At 41.6% G+C, this 17,460-nt stretch overlaps 2 protein-coding genes across 4 annotated transcripts in view; both read right to left on the bottom strand.

The window, feature by feature from the left end:
* The window catches only part of creb3l2 (cAMP responsive element binding protein 3-like 2), a 23,090-nt gene extending 11,553 nt beyond the window's left edge, over positions 1-11,537 (bottom strand). The window contains exon 1 of one of the 3 annotated variants that reach the window (XM_029495613.1): positions 11,048-11,532. In XM_029495613.1, coding sequence (XP_029351473.1) covers positions 11,048-11,146 — 99 coding nt within the window. In that variant the 5' untranslated portion in view covers positions 11,147-11,532. Of the gene's footprint in view, positions 1-11,047 lie in introns of all 3 variants that reach the window. The other 2 variants (XM_029495614.1, XM_029495615.1) reach the window with 2 other exon arrangements.
* Positions 11,538-12,651: 1,114 nt separating this feature from the next.
* Positions 12,652-17,196, bottom strand: ssbp1 (single-stranded DNA binding protein 1). The gene is made up of 7 exons (XM_029495288.1): positions 17,165-17,196; positions 16,071-16,149; positions 15,626-15,683; positions 15,385-15,525; positions 14,491-14,578; positions 13,916-14,004; positions 12,652-13,841 (listed from the first exon to the last, which is right to left on the bottom strand). The coding sequence occupies exons 2-7, from the start codon at positions 16,092-16,094 to the stop codon at positions 13,798-13,800; spliced, it is 444 nt and encodes a 147-aa protein (XP_029351148.1). The 5' UTR covers positions 16,095-16,149; positions 17,165-17,196; the 3' UTR covers positions 12,652-13,797.
* Between the last annotated feature and the right edge of the window lie 264 nt (positions 17,197-17,460).

Below are 17,460 nucleotides of genomic sequence, written 5' to 3' on the forward strand. Positions count from 1 at the left end.
GAGAAAGACAACAAACCCACACTGGCCCTCAGATCATTCATCAAGTGTGTGTACTTTGACCTGAACGTACTTTTGTTGATGACACACACGCACATTGCAAACGAATCCGTGTTGGGATAAATTTAGTGACTCACTGTTTGATTTGGATCCAGGATGTCGGTTTGTCCCCGACCACAGATCAACCAACACGTGTCCAACTAAGACCAGATAACCGGCATTAAAGGTTAAAGACATATCTGAGTTTTTGTTGTTGTTGTTGTAATCTGCCTGTTAGATAAACTGTCCAGTTCACAACAACTATCTGCTTCAAGCTCCTTATCGTCAATAAAAGGGAAACCAGAAATCAGCTCCACAGAGAATATTCACTAATATGGCTATTCAATACGAATTCAAATCCTTCTTTCTTGAGTAGAATAAAAAGGTCAAAAGCCATCAGTATGGTCTAGTTTCAGTCTGATGACTTTCACTTTCCAAACAGCATGAAGGAAATGTGAGGAAGTCACCTGTAAATGTTATCAGCTGACCAATAAAGGTTAAGTTCAACAATCTGCATGTAAAATTTTACATTTAAAAAAGTTTTTAATTAGCTGGTACTTTCCAGAAATCATAACTGATGTTAAAAAAATGAAAAATACTGCAGTCACATTCTGATTCTCTGACTTCAAATATCCAGAGCTGCATCATTTTTGGGGAGATAAACGAAAGAAAAGAAAGGAGAGTGTGTCCTGATCAGGCATTTTTAATCACCACGAACATTTCACAGCTTTTTTTTTTTTAAATCATCGGAAACTCTGAAGCTTCTCTCTGCACTTGTAAAGAAATCCAGCTCGTCTACATTCTGGAGCCGATTCTCAGCGCTTTGGTCAAGTTCCCAAAACACTAGAAGATAACGAAGGGGACAGACAACTATTTGAGAATTTGTGGTCCCGTTTTATCGCTGTTGTCATTCGAGGCCGAGGCCGGCGGCGTCCCGCCTCCTGCAGCTGGAGGCCGAGGAGCAGCGAAGAATGCCAACAATGTGTGCGAGATGTTTCAACACTAAAACCTTTCACTGACTGCAGCTGCAGAAAGTTGAGCTTCCCGTGTATGTTAGACTGTAGAAACTGCATTGAAGACTATGGGAAAATGTCCCTACTTCTCAGTGGATTCACTATCACAGTAAAAGTTTAATGAGTTTTTGATCTGACGTTATAAATTACAAACTGAGGGCTTCAAAACGATGGCACTACGACTAATTGTCCTGATATTTCACTGTGGAGCAGAAAAACCCTCCAAGAGCCTCAAACTGCGGCTCATTCCTGCAGATCAACAGCTGATTGATGTCTGTATGATCAAACGCACCACAAGCCGATACAGACACCGTTAGAAGTGAAACTACAAAAGCCAACACACACAATAACTGTGATAGATGACTGGACGTCCTTATCTGAGGTGGGGGGGGGGGTCAGTGAAGGCAGCACCAAGGCTGCCTGTCTGGAGTCTTTCATGTGAGCTGCCATTACTTCTAAAAAACTGCAAACACCCCGAGACATGAAATAAGCAAAAAGGTTTACAGAGCTCCATGTTTGCTGCCGCCGCCTTTCCTCCTCAGACACTCCACCCTTACTGTGTATTTACTTCTGTTGGTTCCCACAAACACAGATTCGTCATCCTGACATCATAACGAACGAACTCCCTTCGAGAACTGAAGCTCGGGCCAAAATGAGCTCGCCTCACAAAAATGTCCTCATTTGGAGGGGGACACTGGAGCTGGTTCTCACAGGGATAAGACACCGAAGCTGCCTGACCCAGATCCCAAACAGCCATTCCTGCTCTGTTTGCCAAAACTCCAGGCACAGGCAGGACAAAGATGATAATGAGAGGCAAACAGTTTGAGGAAACAGGAGAATCCTAAAAAGCATTGAAGCTGAAGCTAATGACTGTTTTCATTTATCTGTCTGGGAGTAAATCTGAATATATTCCTTTGCTACGACTACGGAGAGGAAACGTGTAAAAGCCTCTTAATTAATGAGTCAATTTTCAAAGTAGGTGAAGATTAATTATGATGATTGATCAATTAACAAAATCTTCACTCTGGGAAAAGTATCCTGGTTTGTGCTGTGAGGTGAATACTTCGCCCACCCAACCCTCAGGGAGGGAGGAAAGGTCGAAAGACTAATCAGATATTCAGATCAGAGGTGAATCTTCTACAGGCCGAAGTAACGCTGATTTAAAATCAGATATCCAACAAAAATGTGCTTTGATTATCATCATATATTTGACGCCTTGTTTATAATTAAAATACTGTGGGAGGGCCGATGGTTAACGGATGTTAACAAAAGGATGTGAGAGAGAACAACAGGAGGCGCGACCTCCAGCTGAGCCACAAGGGTTTGGTCTCCGCCCACAGACCACGACAACAACACACAAAACATCTGAGAGTGACAAAAATCACAGCGGCTCCATCTCAGGACAGTTTAATGTCCTCTTCCTGTCTGACACTCAGGTCGTCGCCCTTGCTGCGGCTCAATCAGGAGGCGAAAAAAGCCCCAATGTCAGCGTTTGCTCTGACACCACAGGAAATGGGTTCTAAAAGCGGAAACGTCAAACGGCGTTATCAGTGCACACGCTATCCTGCGCGTGTGTGTGCGTGTGTGTGTGTGTGTGTGTGTGTGTGTGTGAGCAGAAGCGCACTTAGAGATGATTAAAAAACTCAGATTCTAACATGACAAATGGAAAAAAAAGGTCTCCGTCTCTCCCTGTGGCTCCCTCGGACTGTAAAATCCCTCCCTCCCCCTCCGGAGGCTTCAGTTCAAAATTCAACCCCCAACACACACACACACACACACACTTTCCAGTCACACTGACACAACCCCCCACTCTTCGCCCCACAAATACACACTGACCCTCCAGATGTTACACAATGACTTCTCCAGGCTCCAAAAAACCAGCCAGGAATTATTCCTCCAGTCAGGCTGATTTTACGCACAAGTGTCCAAACGTAATGACACCAAAGAACAAAACGCACTTTTAATTAACGCATTAACCTCACATTGTGCTTTCACACAATCTTCTTGTTGCTGTGGGTGACATCCGATTATGTTAGAAACAAACACACACTGCAGTTTCTTTTGACTCACATTCATTCATCTAAAGACAGAAAAATATTTAAATATTTAAGATATTTAAGATTTAAAATGTATCTCTGAGCTGTTTTTAAATGACATCGACCATCATACAACCATTGTTTTGTCATTGTCACCACAGGAGGCTGTTTCCTGTTTTTGTGCTGAGCTCAGATAAGCTGCTGGCTGTAGTTATATTTACTTGTGTTTACTTTCTGACCTAATTCACTACAACAAGCACGGATTTCACTAAATGCTGATTTGTTCACGTCTTCAGTAGGAATTAACCTTTTTGTTTTAAGAGATGGACTAAAACACATTTGTTAGCTTATCTGACTCCATCCTTTTATTTAGTGATCAATTAGAAATTAAGGTTTGAGCCACTAAATTGTAAGTCTACAGTCTTGAAGAACACAACTGATGTTAATCTTAATTCTGCTTGACAAATTTGTTTGCATCTCTAAATCTAACACAACATGGCAAAACTATGAAGGTGAGTGTGAGTCCCCTTTTCCCCCAAGTATCTCCCCATCTCACATCCTCTCTCCTCATCCTGTGTATGTTTCTTTAAAACTGGGTCAACAGAGAGAGACACATGCTAACTTTTTCCAGCACTGACCGGTCATCTTGTACCATTAAACACACGCACACACACACACACACACACACCAGCTGAACTCGCTCACCCCTCCTCTCCTTTTGTGTTTCCCTGATTTTTCCCTTTTCTGTCACGTTTCAATCCCTTCAGCTCAACAGGTGTCGTCCACAAAGAGCTTCTCTTTCTGTCCTAACTGCAGGATGATCAAGACGACTAAAGGTCTTTGTTTTGTCGCTTTTTTAATTGATCCTGGTGGATTCTGGGTAAAATGTGGCTCAGAGCCGGCCTTGCAGACGAACTGACAGTGAGTTTATTAATCCTCAGAAAAGTCTAACACTCTGCCAAACTTGTTGAGGCATGTTGCTGATCTTAATTCCTGTGTTACAGCCAACAGCCGGCACTCGACAAGCTGCAGGAGAAAGCTTGATTGTCGAGTTGCACACGCACACACACACACACACACTGAAGTGTGTATAGACAAACAGGCATGATGAAGTCTGTTCCTCTCAGGTTTAAATGGTTATCAAATGAATATTTGAGCCGATATTTTGTTTATCTGCTCCTGATGACAGATCAGCTGAAACATTAGAAAGATTCATCAAAATGTCTTCTTTCCTTTTGTCTTTTTTGGAGGTTGTGCGTCCTTAATGCATCGAGGCAGGAGGTAAATCTGGAGGTGGAGTCAGCCGGACCTGAGGTCCACAATGACTCAATCTTTAGGAAAGATTGAGTCTTTCCATAAAGCAGAGTTTGGAAGACGTCACCCCGACCGACGATAAGGCTGCCGCCAACTTCCAGACTTGTGTCAAACTTGCTGTCGATAAAAATGCCTTCAGCACCATTTTTGGGCGCTGACGTTGGGCCGACGTTGGGCCGACGTTGGGCCGACTGCTGATAAACACGGACGTTGGTCTGATACCGTCTACAGATTTGGATCACGTGGGGTCTTTTCACTGTTTAACTGTAACGAAACACTCTTTTGGTGGAAAAAAAGAGTCCATGGAAAAAAAAAACAAAAACATGATGATAATAATAATAATAATAATAATACAGAGAGGATTAGAAATCACTGAATAGATGAAGGCGTATTACTCATATTTCCTGTGAAAAGCTCCAACTCCTTAGTGACACCAAACCTGAACTTCTTGGGAAATTAGGACAAACTAAAACAAACAAGGTGAGGTCGCAGAAATGAAGCATTTCACCTCATTCTGTGTGTTTTTATGGACTTTAGAGGGGAAAGGTCAATCATTTGAGGGTTAAACTAAGAGGACAAACACTTGAAGCAAGCAGAGGTAAAGAAAGATGGACGGCACTGTAGAGCACAACAGAAGAAGAACAAAGAAGGTGAGCTGCCGTTTCTTAGAGGAGTTGCGAGGGATTTCAGGCATTTTAGGCAGGAGCCAACTCGTCCCGACTCCCAGCTCATCCCCGGAGGAGCGAAGGATGAAGAGGAGGAGGAGGGCAAAAGGTAAACTCAGCGAATGGAGCGATTTGGGTCATGACTGCACACTTTGAGCCACGAGACAGGATGTATAAAACACACACACACCGACATCAAAGTTAAAAGCTCACACACTTCACTGTGTTTCATAAGGAGTTTACAGGCTTTACACTCTTTGATGTTTAATACCTGAAATTGTGAAGCACGTGCAGAAATTCTCCTGATTCTGCAACTTTAAAGCTTTATAATAAGGCTATTATTTTGGTTTCTTCTCTGGCGTGTACCCCCACCAAAAGAAAAGATCCCTTTGAAATTCACGATTATATCCACCCTCACCAAAAAAATAAATAAATAAATCAAAATAAAAAAGATGAGATGGCAGAGAGTTGTGGTAACAGCCAAAAAAGAAAGAGGGTGTTGCATTTCACTGAGCTGCTACTATATAAAACAGCTTCCAGGCTCCTCTTACGGATGGATGTTTAAACCACTTGGGGGGATATTAAATCCACACCCTGCTGAAAACCCTTTCAAGGGGGCGGGATGACGGACAGACAGACACACAGGCGAGTAAAGGGAGACAGACATGGGGGATAAATTTAGCTTTGCCTCGGAGAACGAAGGCTCCTGTGGATTTTCCATAATGATCCCTCACACTCTGATTACTACCTTCGCTCCGCTCTCAAATGGCCGCCCGCCCGCCTGAACCCGGAGTCCACTTTCAGAGTCAGGGGAGAAGTTGCATCAGATTTAAAGAAGAGGAAAAAATGCGACCATGTGCGGTCCACGTGAAGGTTACTGTCACATTTTCACCAACCCAAACGCACCACGGTGGCTTCAATTAGAGCGAACAAAGAGACAGATATCGTGTTCTCGTCAATATTCAGACCAGGAGACATACGACCTCATTGCTCCCTCCAACGTCACATTAGAAAACATTATGTTTAATGTTTTTCCCAATGCAGTGATAAATAATTCGATAATAAATGTGGATTTAAAGACATCTACAACAACAGATGGGCCAGATTAAGCCAACAGGAAAAGGTTGGTTGGTCAGAGATAAATGTGGAGACCTTATTCACCTCTATGATTACAGGCACAGATGTTGAAGGCCAAACTGGGAGGAGGAAGTGGAGGCGTGCAACAATCGGACAATTAAACAGGGTGAGCAGGTTGGATTTAAACTGTGCCTACCAGTTAGCTTCAGTGGCTTCGATCGCTTGTGAGAGAACGGACAGGAGTGTTAAGGGTGTCGAAGTCAGACAAAACTACAAACCTGCTGCACATTTGACAAGAATTCAGGAACAACTCAGTCCTGCATGAATTAAAACTGAATTAGTTTCCAAAAGTGTATTTAAAGTGCAGCTATTTAGACTCACAAGCACTCGGGTCTGCTCGACGCCGCAAGTTTGTGGTTCATTTGAAATAAATGAAAATGAATTAACCAGATGACCCCCCATGAAAAGCACAGTCCTCTTCCTCTGCATATCCACTGGGAGCCGTTTAACATTATTAGTTCTCTACAAACACTTCAGGAAATATTGTAGTTCCACTTCCTAAAACAAATCTTTAAGATCCTGAACCACACCTGTAGAAACAACAGTGTGTTTCACAAACACACCGTCATGGTCGAAACTAAAACACCTAAAACGCACACTACAGTGACACTTTGACCTTTGACTGGCAATAAAATGTGGCCGCTTGTGAGATGACGTTATCATTTATCTGCTCTGGATGTAAAACTGGACTGGTAGGAGTGTGTGCGTGAGTGTGTGTGTCCTCAATGGCCTTCTCTGCCTACACACACTGGCACTCATGTTACAGCAGACACACGGACCATTCAGACGGAGACAGAGCGAGGCCACCGGCAGGCAGGATGCCCTGCCCCGCCGGAGAACAGGCTCTGCACTGTCAACACATGGATCAAGCTGTTTACCCTCAACGCTCTGTGTGTGTGTGTGTGTGTGTGCGCGCAGAGTGAGTGAACCCTGAGGTGACAAAGACGTCATGCGTATTGATAAAAGCTGATGTTCGACTCATAAGCAGGGCTGATCTGCAGATATGCTGCGCGTTATGTAAGCAGACACACAGCTGGAGAAGCCTGCAGCATGTGCACAGCAAATATACTCCTCTTCTCTCCACAAGAGCACGAAGGGCACGTCGGCTTTTTGGCTTTTTCTTCGGGCCTAAAATTCGCACAAACAGGTTTATAGGCTGGTATTTGACTTTAAAGCCCCTTTCTGTCTGTCTGAACTCTCACTGTCACATCAGCAGATTATTTATGATTCAGTCCACCTGCTTCGACATTTATCCCCCAACTGATCGCTTCTGTATCATCACATTAACAAAGATCCGTCTCCTGTTTTCAGGTAGGATTTCCTTCCTCGGAGCAGGTTTGAGCTATTTAGAAGATTAAATCTTTAGAAAAAATTTTTAAGCCTACATTTAATGCACTTTGGGGAAAAAAAGGATTCCAAGTTTCCTAAACCAAAAAACCATCAAACAGCCATTTATCACGATGATAACCATGTATTATAATGTGTCTATGCCCCAAAGGAAAGATTTTCCAGGAGGTGTGTCTTAAATGGCTATAATTAAATAACTGTGTCATCATGAAAGACTTTTTTGGTCTCAGGTGAGAGAAAAAGAAAGACGAAGGCTCGTCTCCACCTTCACGGTGAAGCCATGTTATTTTTCTGAAACCTGAGAAACTTGATTACAAATAAAAGCGTCCGCACAACAGAAAGAAGCTGTCGGGTTGGGAGGGACCTCGGACTGATGGAAGATGCAGGCGTGAAGGTTGAGGATCCCGCACAAGCTGCTGCCGACCGAGAAGCTTTGCATTGTTGTGAGGAATCCCAGGTCAACAAACCCCCCGGAGAGAGAAAGCGAGAGTGAGACGGGACCCAGAGCCGGGAAAGAGGAACAAAGAGCCGACAGTCTGTTTCTCAAGCTGCCTCAGATTCAAACACTGCAGTCTTGTTGGCTCTTACACACACACACACATACTAATCATTCTTTACTATATATAGAATATTCACTGGACTAACAAGAACATCTTAGTGCTGCCTCTTAACACAACCTGGCCTTTATGTGTCAGAGTGACCTGAACGCAGCAGCTTTAAAGGTGATACCGCCGACACCGACATTATCATGAATGACATCTTTAATCCCACATCTCTGTGTCTGTGAAGCCAAACGATTTACAAACATTTCAAGTTATTCTCTCTGAACTTCTTCTTTGTTTCAAAGCCGTCTGATGGTCTCACTGCAAAGACACCTGAATGAAAAAGAAATGACTGAAGGACCGTCGAAGAAAAGAAAGAATCTAAATCGAGGCAGCATATTTAGATAAATACATTTTTATACTGGCCAGTAAATTAATGTACAGATCGTAGGCAGAAGTCTCCACAGTTGGACCAGGCCAGTGAATCCTGTTAGGTCTCTGGAGCGGTTTTGAACTTTTTTGTCCATTTGGGGCACCGTAGAAACGATGACTTTGTTTCCTGCAGTAAATTGAGAGCAGGTTTTGGAGTTAAGCACAAAGACACACTAATCTAAGCACGCCCAGGCCTTCAGCACTCAGGACTAGTTCAGAGTGCTAAAGTTTCAGAGGAGATATTTTAGTTTAGAAACTGAAATGTTCGTATGGACCTGAAAAAAATTTCAAACATCCAGAACAGTTTACAGATGTTTCCTCATATTGTCGTAAAATCAACACGGATTATTTCTGTGAAGCAAACGATTCACCAGTTCTCGAGTTGACTTGCCATTTTCTAATTCTTCAAAAGCTTATTGTGGTTTTTATCCACCGAGACAACAAACTTCTGGATGAGTCTGTCTACGAACTCATCAATTTAAAAAAAATATCATATTTTACAGAGATACAGCAGCAGAAGAAGAGCAGCTGCCGCTCTTGGCTCTGATATCTGACAAGATCTGTAGCCTCGGGACTCTGGAGGACCAATGTTCACTGTTTGACACAAGTCTTTACCTGTCAGCAGGTTTTCCTGAATACCAAAGTGTGTATCTGTGTGCATTGTCTCAGTCGGAGGTGTCTGATTCCCATCCTGCAAGCCAGCTGGATTTCTCCCCGTAAACCCCTCCAACCTTCATCTCCACACATAAACACACATGTGCACACAAATCCTACTCAAACACACACTCCTGTAGGCCCACAGTGAGACACACAGCTGCAGTTTCATAACTAAAGGCAAAAGACCATTTAAAGTAAAAGTAAATAAATACAAGCTGCATAAAAAAATGTTGATTAAACAGTTAATAAGAAGACTAGACTGTCGATGATGTCTCATGATTACACACTGAAAGCTATTCTAAGACTGAAGAGATGGAAATGACATTTTTCTGATATTAGGCCAAACTGTTCATCTATTTAGTGTCAATGAATCAACTAGAGAAAAGCTGAAGGTTGGAAAAAAAAAACATGAATTTTCTCTTAAACCCATTTAAATATTCACTTTTAGTAAAAGTTTAATGTTCAGAGACAAATGAGCTGCACGTGGTAGGCAGACAGAGCTGCACTTGACATGATATATAATTAAAGGTATAAAATAGTGCATTGACTGATGAGTAATTAAAGTAATCTTTAGTTCATCAAACAACTACGCAGTAAAACTAATCTGCCAGTAAAGAGGTGATAAAGTTGTTTATGATCAGAGGAACCAGACTCACGTTGTAATTCATTTCATTTCAACTTCTGGTGTCACACATTTGAGTCCAGACAAGACAAAGTATTTTTTCTTCTTGGACACATCTGGTGTCTCTGTGATGAACCAGCACAGCTCTAATTATCCCCCCGTGTGTCTGCCTACAAGAAGCTGCACGAGCTGGATTTCTAAAGAAATTCAGTAAAATAAAATGAAGTCAGCATGAAAATCACTCGGTGCTGCAAACTGTTATTTCTAGACATAATTTAATGAAAAGAGGAAAGTCACATCGTGAGTAAAATGAACTGAACAGTGAAATTCATCCAACAGGAGCCAATTGTCTGGACCCCCCCCCCCCCCCCCACCACCCACAACGCCCCCTCCTCACACAGGCCTGGAATCTGCAAGCACATTTGTTTTATTTTGAAGGAAACGCTGTCTTTGCCTTGTTTCTGTAGCTGATTTCAAACAGGGTTCCTATTAAACTCTTTCTCTGAGACATCCTGGGGCAGGAGAGGAAACCCCCAGGGGCCCCAGAGCTGGAGGGCACCCTGAGGCCTTCAATGCATGAAGGATATTTACTGTTTCACCCCCCTCCCCCCATGCTGAGTCAGGGGATTTTACTAATGGAAGAAAGGAGCAGTCACTTTTGCCTCCGTAGCTGCGATAAAAAAAAATCCAGATTAAAGAGACATTGCTGCTGAATTATTGTTTATAGAAGTTCTTTTTTTTTATCTTTAAGACAAACCAACTTCCTGAAACGTGAGAATCTCCTCTCAGAAACCAGCTGGTCAGAATCAACCCTTGTTCCTCTTGGCTTCATGATCTACTCCCCAATAATCAGGAGCTGCAGCCCTGATTAACGGCCAAAGTGAGTTCAGCTGCACCAACTTTTAAATGCTCTTCATCATCTGACGTTTTCAACACTTTGTCGACAGAAGTGTCTTTAAATTAAAAAGAAAAATGAAGAATACTAAGCTGAGGAGCAGACTTGGCTTGCATCCTGGATCCCAAGGCTCAAGCTGTGAATGGAGAGCAAGGCACACACACACACACACACACACAGACTGCACACATCACCCTCCCTCTCCTGTCTACTTAATCCTCAACACAGTGAGTTAAAGGCGATTATTCACCACTGAGAAGTTGCAAAAGCCATATCGACCCCTCACACACTCCCTGTCAATCAATCAATCAATCGGTTAATCGCTCCATCCGACCCTAATCGATCACTCACATTGGTATAGAGCACAGAGTCGATCTCTCCGGCCTCAGACAGCTCGCTGAGGTTTCTGTCCCAGTGCAGAAACTGCTCCGGACTGTCCAGGATCTCCATGGTTTTGTTGTTGTTGTTGTTGTTGTTGTTGTTTGTTTGTTTGTTTGTTTTCCTCCTCCAGCAGCAGTTCGGTCTCACCGCAGCTCAGACTGCAAACAAAAAAGTTCCCAACAACTTGTCTGAGTGAAGAAGAGGAGGAGAGAAATCTTCTCTTCTCCTGAGTTCAGACTGATGTTGTCAGAGAGTCAGTCTGAGGTGATGTTGTTGTTGTTGTTGTTGTTGTTGTTTGTCATCTCCTTTCTGGTTGAGGATCCACAGACACTTTCCTGCACACTCTCCTTCCTTTTCTTTCTCCTCCTCCTCCTCCTCCTCTTCGCAGCCCAGACACACAGGAATGTGGGCGGAGCCAGAGGGACGGAAAAAAAGGAGTAAAACCGGAAATCAAATAAAAAATAAAAACAGCATTCAGCTGCTCTGACACTCCGACACAACAGTCACACATCCGTGAAAACACGGCGAGAGTTGGAGGTAAAGGTGGAAAGTGGTTTTTCTTTCACAGCTGTTTGAGACACTAAAGTCAATTATCCTCATTCATAAAGTAGCTTCCGGTTTTCAATTTCAAAATAAAGCAACTTCAAATGATAATCGTCATAATATTAACTACTAATTATACTACTGTAAAAGCTCCTACTTGTTGAACTGAAGTTATTTTATTAGATTATATTTGAATGTAAAACGTATCTGAACAACAGAAATAAAAAGATAACTAAAGTGAAAACTGGGATTCCTGATAAAACTATGATTAAAATGTTTTGGGGGTTTTTTTTATTTTAATTACAATGAATTACGACAACAATATCTGAAGCAGACCAAAATAAATCTGCTGGTGAAATAATGAAAGATTACTGAATGGATTTTGTGCTGAGATCGTTTGTTTTATAATAAAGTTTAAGGTCAAAGCCAATTAAGCACAAAAAAAACTTCACTTTGAGCTACTTCAGCCTGGTTATACTTTTTTATTTACAAAGCTTTTTAAAAGAGAATTAAAATTATCCACCTAAAAAGTCTTTTGTTATTTATTATTTTCCCTTTTATTTTAGAGCACACACTTCCGGTCTCTCTCCTGTGACGCTTCTTTGAATAGTTCTCTCAACAACTCGTAGCCCCGCCCACAAGGTCCGGATTGACCAATGAGCTCTGCCCTCCGTTTAAAGGGCGGTTCTGTTGCCTAACCCGCCTTTAAAAGACACGTGATTCAGCCAATCAGGAAACAGCTCTTCACTTCTTTCGACCAATCACTTTAGGCCAAGCAACCTTTGAGTGAAGGCCCGCCTTTGTTGTCACAGAAACAGCCAATCAGCTGCCAGCAATGAGGACCTTTAAAACTTAATGTTTCCCTGATGTCTTTGTGAATTTCTGTCATTATTATTTTTTTAGGAGGTTTTAAACTAAAAGTGTTTAAAAGTGTTTTCTGGGAACATCATTCACATGCTGAACTTCAGAATGAAGAACAAACATGGAGACAAAACTATCGGAGGAACATTTGTCTATTTTTCTGAAGTGTTACAGAGAAAAGAAGAGAAGGAAGCTCCTGTTCAGGAAGGAAATGAGCAAGAGAGATGTGATAACAACCAACACAACAAGAAAACAAAATGATGTGCAGATTTATATTTGCACAACTTAAGAACATAAACAGTAAAACTCAAATCAGGTGAAAACTTATCTCCTTTTTTCTGTTCTGGTGATTTGTTCTTTTCTTTCTCTCCGGCTGAACGATCATGAGAGATTTCCACATGAAGAGCAGGAGAGAAATCAAACGGGTTGGCTCAGTTTTATTTTCACACCAACAAGTTCAATTGTGGATTCTTGAAGGTCGACAGGGAACATCATCATCATCATCATCATCTGCAAAACGGTAATCAACAGGAGCTGACCAGATTTACCTCACGGTGCATAAAGCTTCTCAGGAAATTTACATTTTTCATCAATTTTTGTGTCAATTTTTGAGTATTTTTTCCACCACTTAAGAAAAAAAAGTCACCAAATTTAGAGAAACATCATTTTAACTGGAAGGTGATGAAGTCAGATGATGAAACTTTGAGAAATAAAGCACTTGGAAAATAAATTATATTCCCAACATTGCAGGTTTTTCAACCTCGAATTTTTAACACGGTTCAGGATCCTGCGTCAGAACTGATTTCCATTCCTTTAATCCAACTATCCAACTTAAAGATCAGCTTGTTTGAATTAACATGAGAAAGTAGAATTAGGAAACTTCTTCTGTGAGTAAGAGTCACTCTTAACAGAGCTGCAGCTTTTCTTAACTTTGTACCAAGTCAATAAATCAGTTCTGATTTGAGAGAAGTTTCGATGGATTGACCCAATAATTTTATCCTTTAAAGTCATCTGTCAGACTTTATTCTCACATATAAAACTGGAGAACTATGTGTATCTTTTTAACGGTTATATACATGCGGCACAATAAAACACACACATACACTACGAGTGTGTGTGGTTTCAGATACTCCTGATCAGATCAGATCCTCCTTTAACCAGCAGGAGGCGCCCCAGCCAACATGATCACGGTGTCACTTCTGTCTCCTCTATCAGGTCAATTAGTTCCTTTTATTGAAGGTGTTTGGGCTCAGTCTTATTTTTATGTGAATGAGAAGATGGGAGAAGGGGTGGTCCAGTCGTCGAGGAGACGTCCCTCAGGTTCTGTCCCGCAGGTTGTCGCTCAGGAAGATGATGTTGTCTGAAAAGACAGAGGAAGCTCTTCAGGCGTTGTGCTGAGAGACGACATTTGTGTGAATGAGTGTTGAATCCAACCTGCGATGATGGTGGTGGCCTGACGTCTGACTTGGTTCTTGTCCACGTACTCCCCGTAGTCCAGCTTCCCCTCTACTAGAATCCTGGACCTGTTGGAGACGAGACTCAGGATCAGTCCAAAAGGAAAATTATGTTTTGGGGCTTAAAAAAAATATATTTTATATCCTCACAGCTCTCATTTACTCATTTATCCCAGATGTTAAACACATCCAGACTGCTGGTCTTGATGAAACCTGTGCAACCTTTTTGTAAACCTACAAAACCTTAAGATGTTAAAAATAGAAATTTTGCATCGAGTATCATTTTCAGGTCTGAGACCAAAACCACAGAGCGACAGTGTTCCCAGCTCAGGTCTGGCTGAGGACACATTTTACATGTTACTGTCCTGAACTGAACCCTTCCCTCCTAACACACACATTATAAATCCCAGGCTGCATCGCTGCACGCGTCTGTCTGGGTAACGTCATCTGTATTCTGCACATGACTATTTCTGTACCACCCTGAGGAAGTGGAATAAGAAAGACAGGGAGAGTCTGATCTAATCCAGGACGAATAAAGACCTGAGAGCTTCGTACCCTTTCTTGACATACTGGTAGGCCACGTCTCTCAGCCCGGGTTTAAACACCGACACTCGATGCCACGTCGTCTTCTGGCTGATGTCACCTGGAGTCGGGAAACAGCAGCACATGATGAACCTTCAGTCCGACCGGAGCAAACGAGGAACATTTTGAAACAACTGCAGATATTTACGGGAACTGTTTTATTCTCTGCGTTCACCTTTATGCCTAAAGTTTGTCATTCGTTCACCAGCCATCTTGGTTTTTAGTAGCCACGGCCCCAATCATCCCCTGATTTATGGTCTACTTCCCTCTAAATGTGACCATCATTCAGTCAGAAAACTTTGAAATACATCAACAACACTCACTATTAAACTGAAGACTACTGAACTTCATAATTCAGACATAATTCAGGATGTAACACTGACCCCTGGTGGTAGAAAACAGCATGAAAAAGAGCAGACCACCCTGCTCAAGTATTTATATTTCCTTACTATAAAGTCACAAAAGTTCATTTCCCAGTTATACCGCTGCTGACAGATTATCTTTCATTTAAACACATACAATTTTTAAAGGTGAGCATTTGTATCACGTGATAAATCAAAGCTTAAAACCAAACAGAACCAGAAATCAGAAGATCAAACTTTACAAAATTAGTAGCAAATGTGTTACTCTGTGCTGGAATTTCCCAGCTGTGGGAAAAATGAAGGCATTTTAGTCTGAATTCAAAACGTCAAACTGGAGCGTCAGATCACGTCCAAACTGTGACACGGACTGACTGGTCACTGTATCTATAGCCAATCTGTGTCCCGGGTCTTTAGGGGGAGGGTCATTTTGTGTTGCATCCATGTAAATAGGAATAACGTGTCGGCTACAGTTACTTGAAGCGCCGTGTGTCCTCTGACACCGCACCTGTTGATGTCGTCTCCCCATCTCCAGAGCGCCACATCTCATTTGTTGCTAACGAGAAGATGGTGACGGGGTTACGACCCTCGACTTGTCTCATGACAGGATCCTGCCCGACCCGACCCAGCAGCTGGACCCGGTTTATCGCTGGAACAAAGAAGCAGGCATCGTTTTTAACACTATCAGATCCATTGAAGGTCCACGTTAAACCTGATAACATTCCCTCATGCACACAAAATGAACTCACATCTCTCCAAGATCAGGTTGGCTTCGGTGCTCATGCATCTCACCACCTGCCCGAAGAGCTGCAGGAAGGAACGGAAATGTGATACAGAATTTATGAAGGTAAAACTGCATCTGGCTCCGTGCATCTAAAAAGTATCGGCTTGTTTTTCTCATTAACAGATTGTAAACAAAATACACCTCAAGATATTTAACAAGTTCATGATATAAAAATAAAACAGGTTTAAGCTCACTGCTGTCAACTTGACAGAGCAAGCGTGCACAGCGATGTGCTTGTCTGGGTGTATCTAAATGAAAATAAAAGGCACCGTTTATGGCGGCATAGTGATTAGCACTGCTGCCCCACAACAAGAAGGTCATGGGTTTGGTTCCCGGGCCTGGGCCCTTTCTGTGCAACCAGGAAACCGATAAGCGGCAGAAGATGAATGAATGCATCACTTCCTCCTCACCTGCGCTGAGGCACTTCTCAACATCTTCTGTGGTCGGAAGGAAGCAACGAGGTGACAGACAGCAGCTGAGCTGACGAATCTGAAAACAAACGGTTATAAAAAAAAAAAACCCATTAGGGGGAGTGTTTCAAATATTATTTATTTCACTAAAGATTAAGCTGAACTGTTCTGATGAGTCATTTCAAAATCTAATGAGGACCAAGTTGTCAAACTTATCAGGACTATTAGTATATAAAATAATAAATGTAATTTATTAAGATTTTAGCCTGTTGGTCGGACGGTAAAAGAGCTTTGGAGATCAATATGAATTAATCAAACATTGGAATTACTTTCAGCTTTAAATCAGAATAGACAATAAATCAAAACATTTATCAATCGTGAGTTTTAGACAACAACTAAATGAGCATTTTGCATGACATGACAGTTATTTGGGACTGTCAACAAAAGCAATTTTCTGTTCCAGGAACATTTCATGAATTAGAAATATAGCAAAGTTTTCCAGAAACAAATATTTCCAATAAACACCTTCCCCAAGACGTAAATGGGACGTTTGTGTTAAATTAGTGTTGGTAGGTTACACAAAAATTTAAAGAACCTCTAGAGAACTTCACTGATCTTTATCTATAGATTAGTTCTCTAAAATATATATATTAATATATAATATATATATTTGTTTTTATTTTACTTCTTCAGCTGTCTCATACCTTAAAAGAAAACTGATGTGAATTACTTGTTTGCAACAGGATGCGTTGAGTTTTAACTGATGAGCGATTCAAAATATAAAATAATAATAATAGAAATAATCAGATTTTAAAAATGTAGTTTATCTCAGTTTGTTTGCTGGGATGTTTGAATCCGAAGCCAAACAAAGTGGAGAATAAAACCTAAAGACTTGTATCAGAGTCCGAGTCTCGGATCGGACCGACTCCCGCCATCAGACATGGAAAGAAAATAAATCTTTAAAATTATTAATGTTGTTTTTAAAAAGCTGTTTTTGGTTTGTTGCCGATCGACACAGAAATTGTGTCATTTTGGTGGAAAAACGGCGACACAGTTGATTAAAATAAGGACAAAAGAGCTTAATGGAAACTCACCAGGTGCTGTAACCTCACGGTACTTCCGGTCCGTCTCCAGGAAAAGTCCGACCCCCGAGAGGAGCAGATGAAAAGTTCCGCCTCCCGAAACACCACACAAATTCTTACAGTTTGAAATGAGACCATTTAAAAATACTTTCACAGCTTATAATGTTTTGTAAAACATCTTCTCTTTTCGTGGTCTCACGATGTGGCGTTACAGTTTTATAATCAGTTGAACGAATAAATTATTTAATAAAAACAAAAAATGCTCACACTGTAGTGATTTTATTCAAGTTTTGATGCCATATTTAATT

Source organism: Echeneis naucrates, chromosome 23 (genome assembly GCF_900963305.1).
Source record: "Echeneis naucrates chromosome 23, fEcheNa1.1, whole genome shotgun sequence".
NCBI classification, from domain to species: Eukaryota; Metazoa; Chordata; class Actinopteri; order Carangiformes; family Echeneidae; genus Echeneis; species Echeneis naucrates.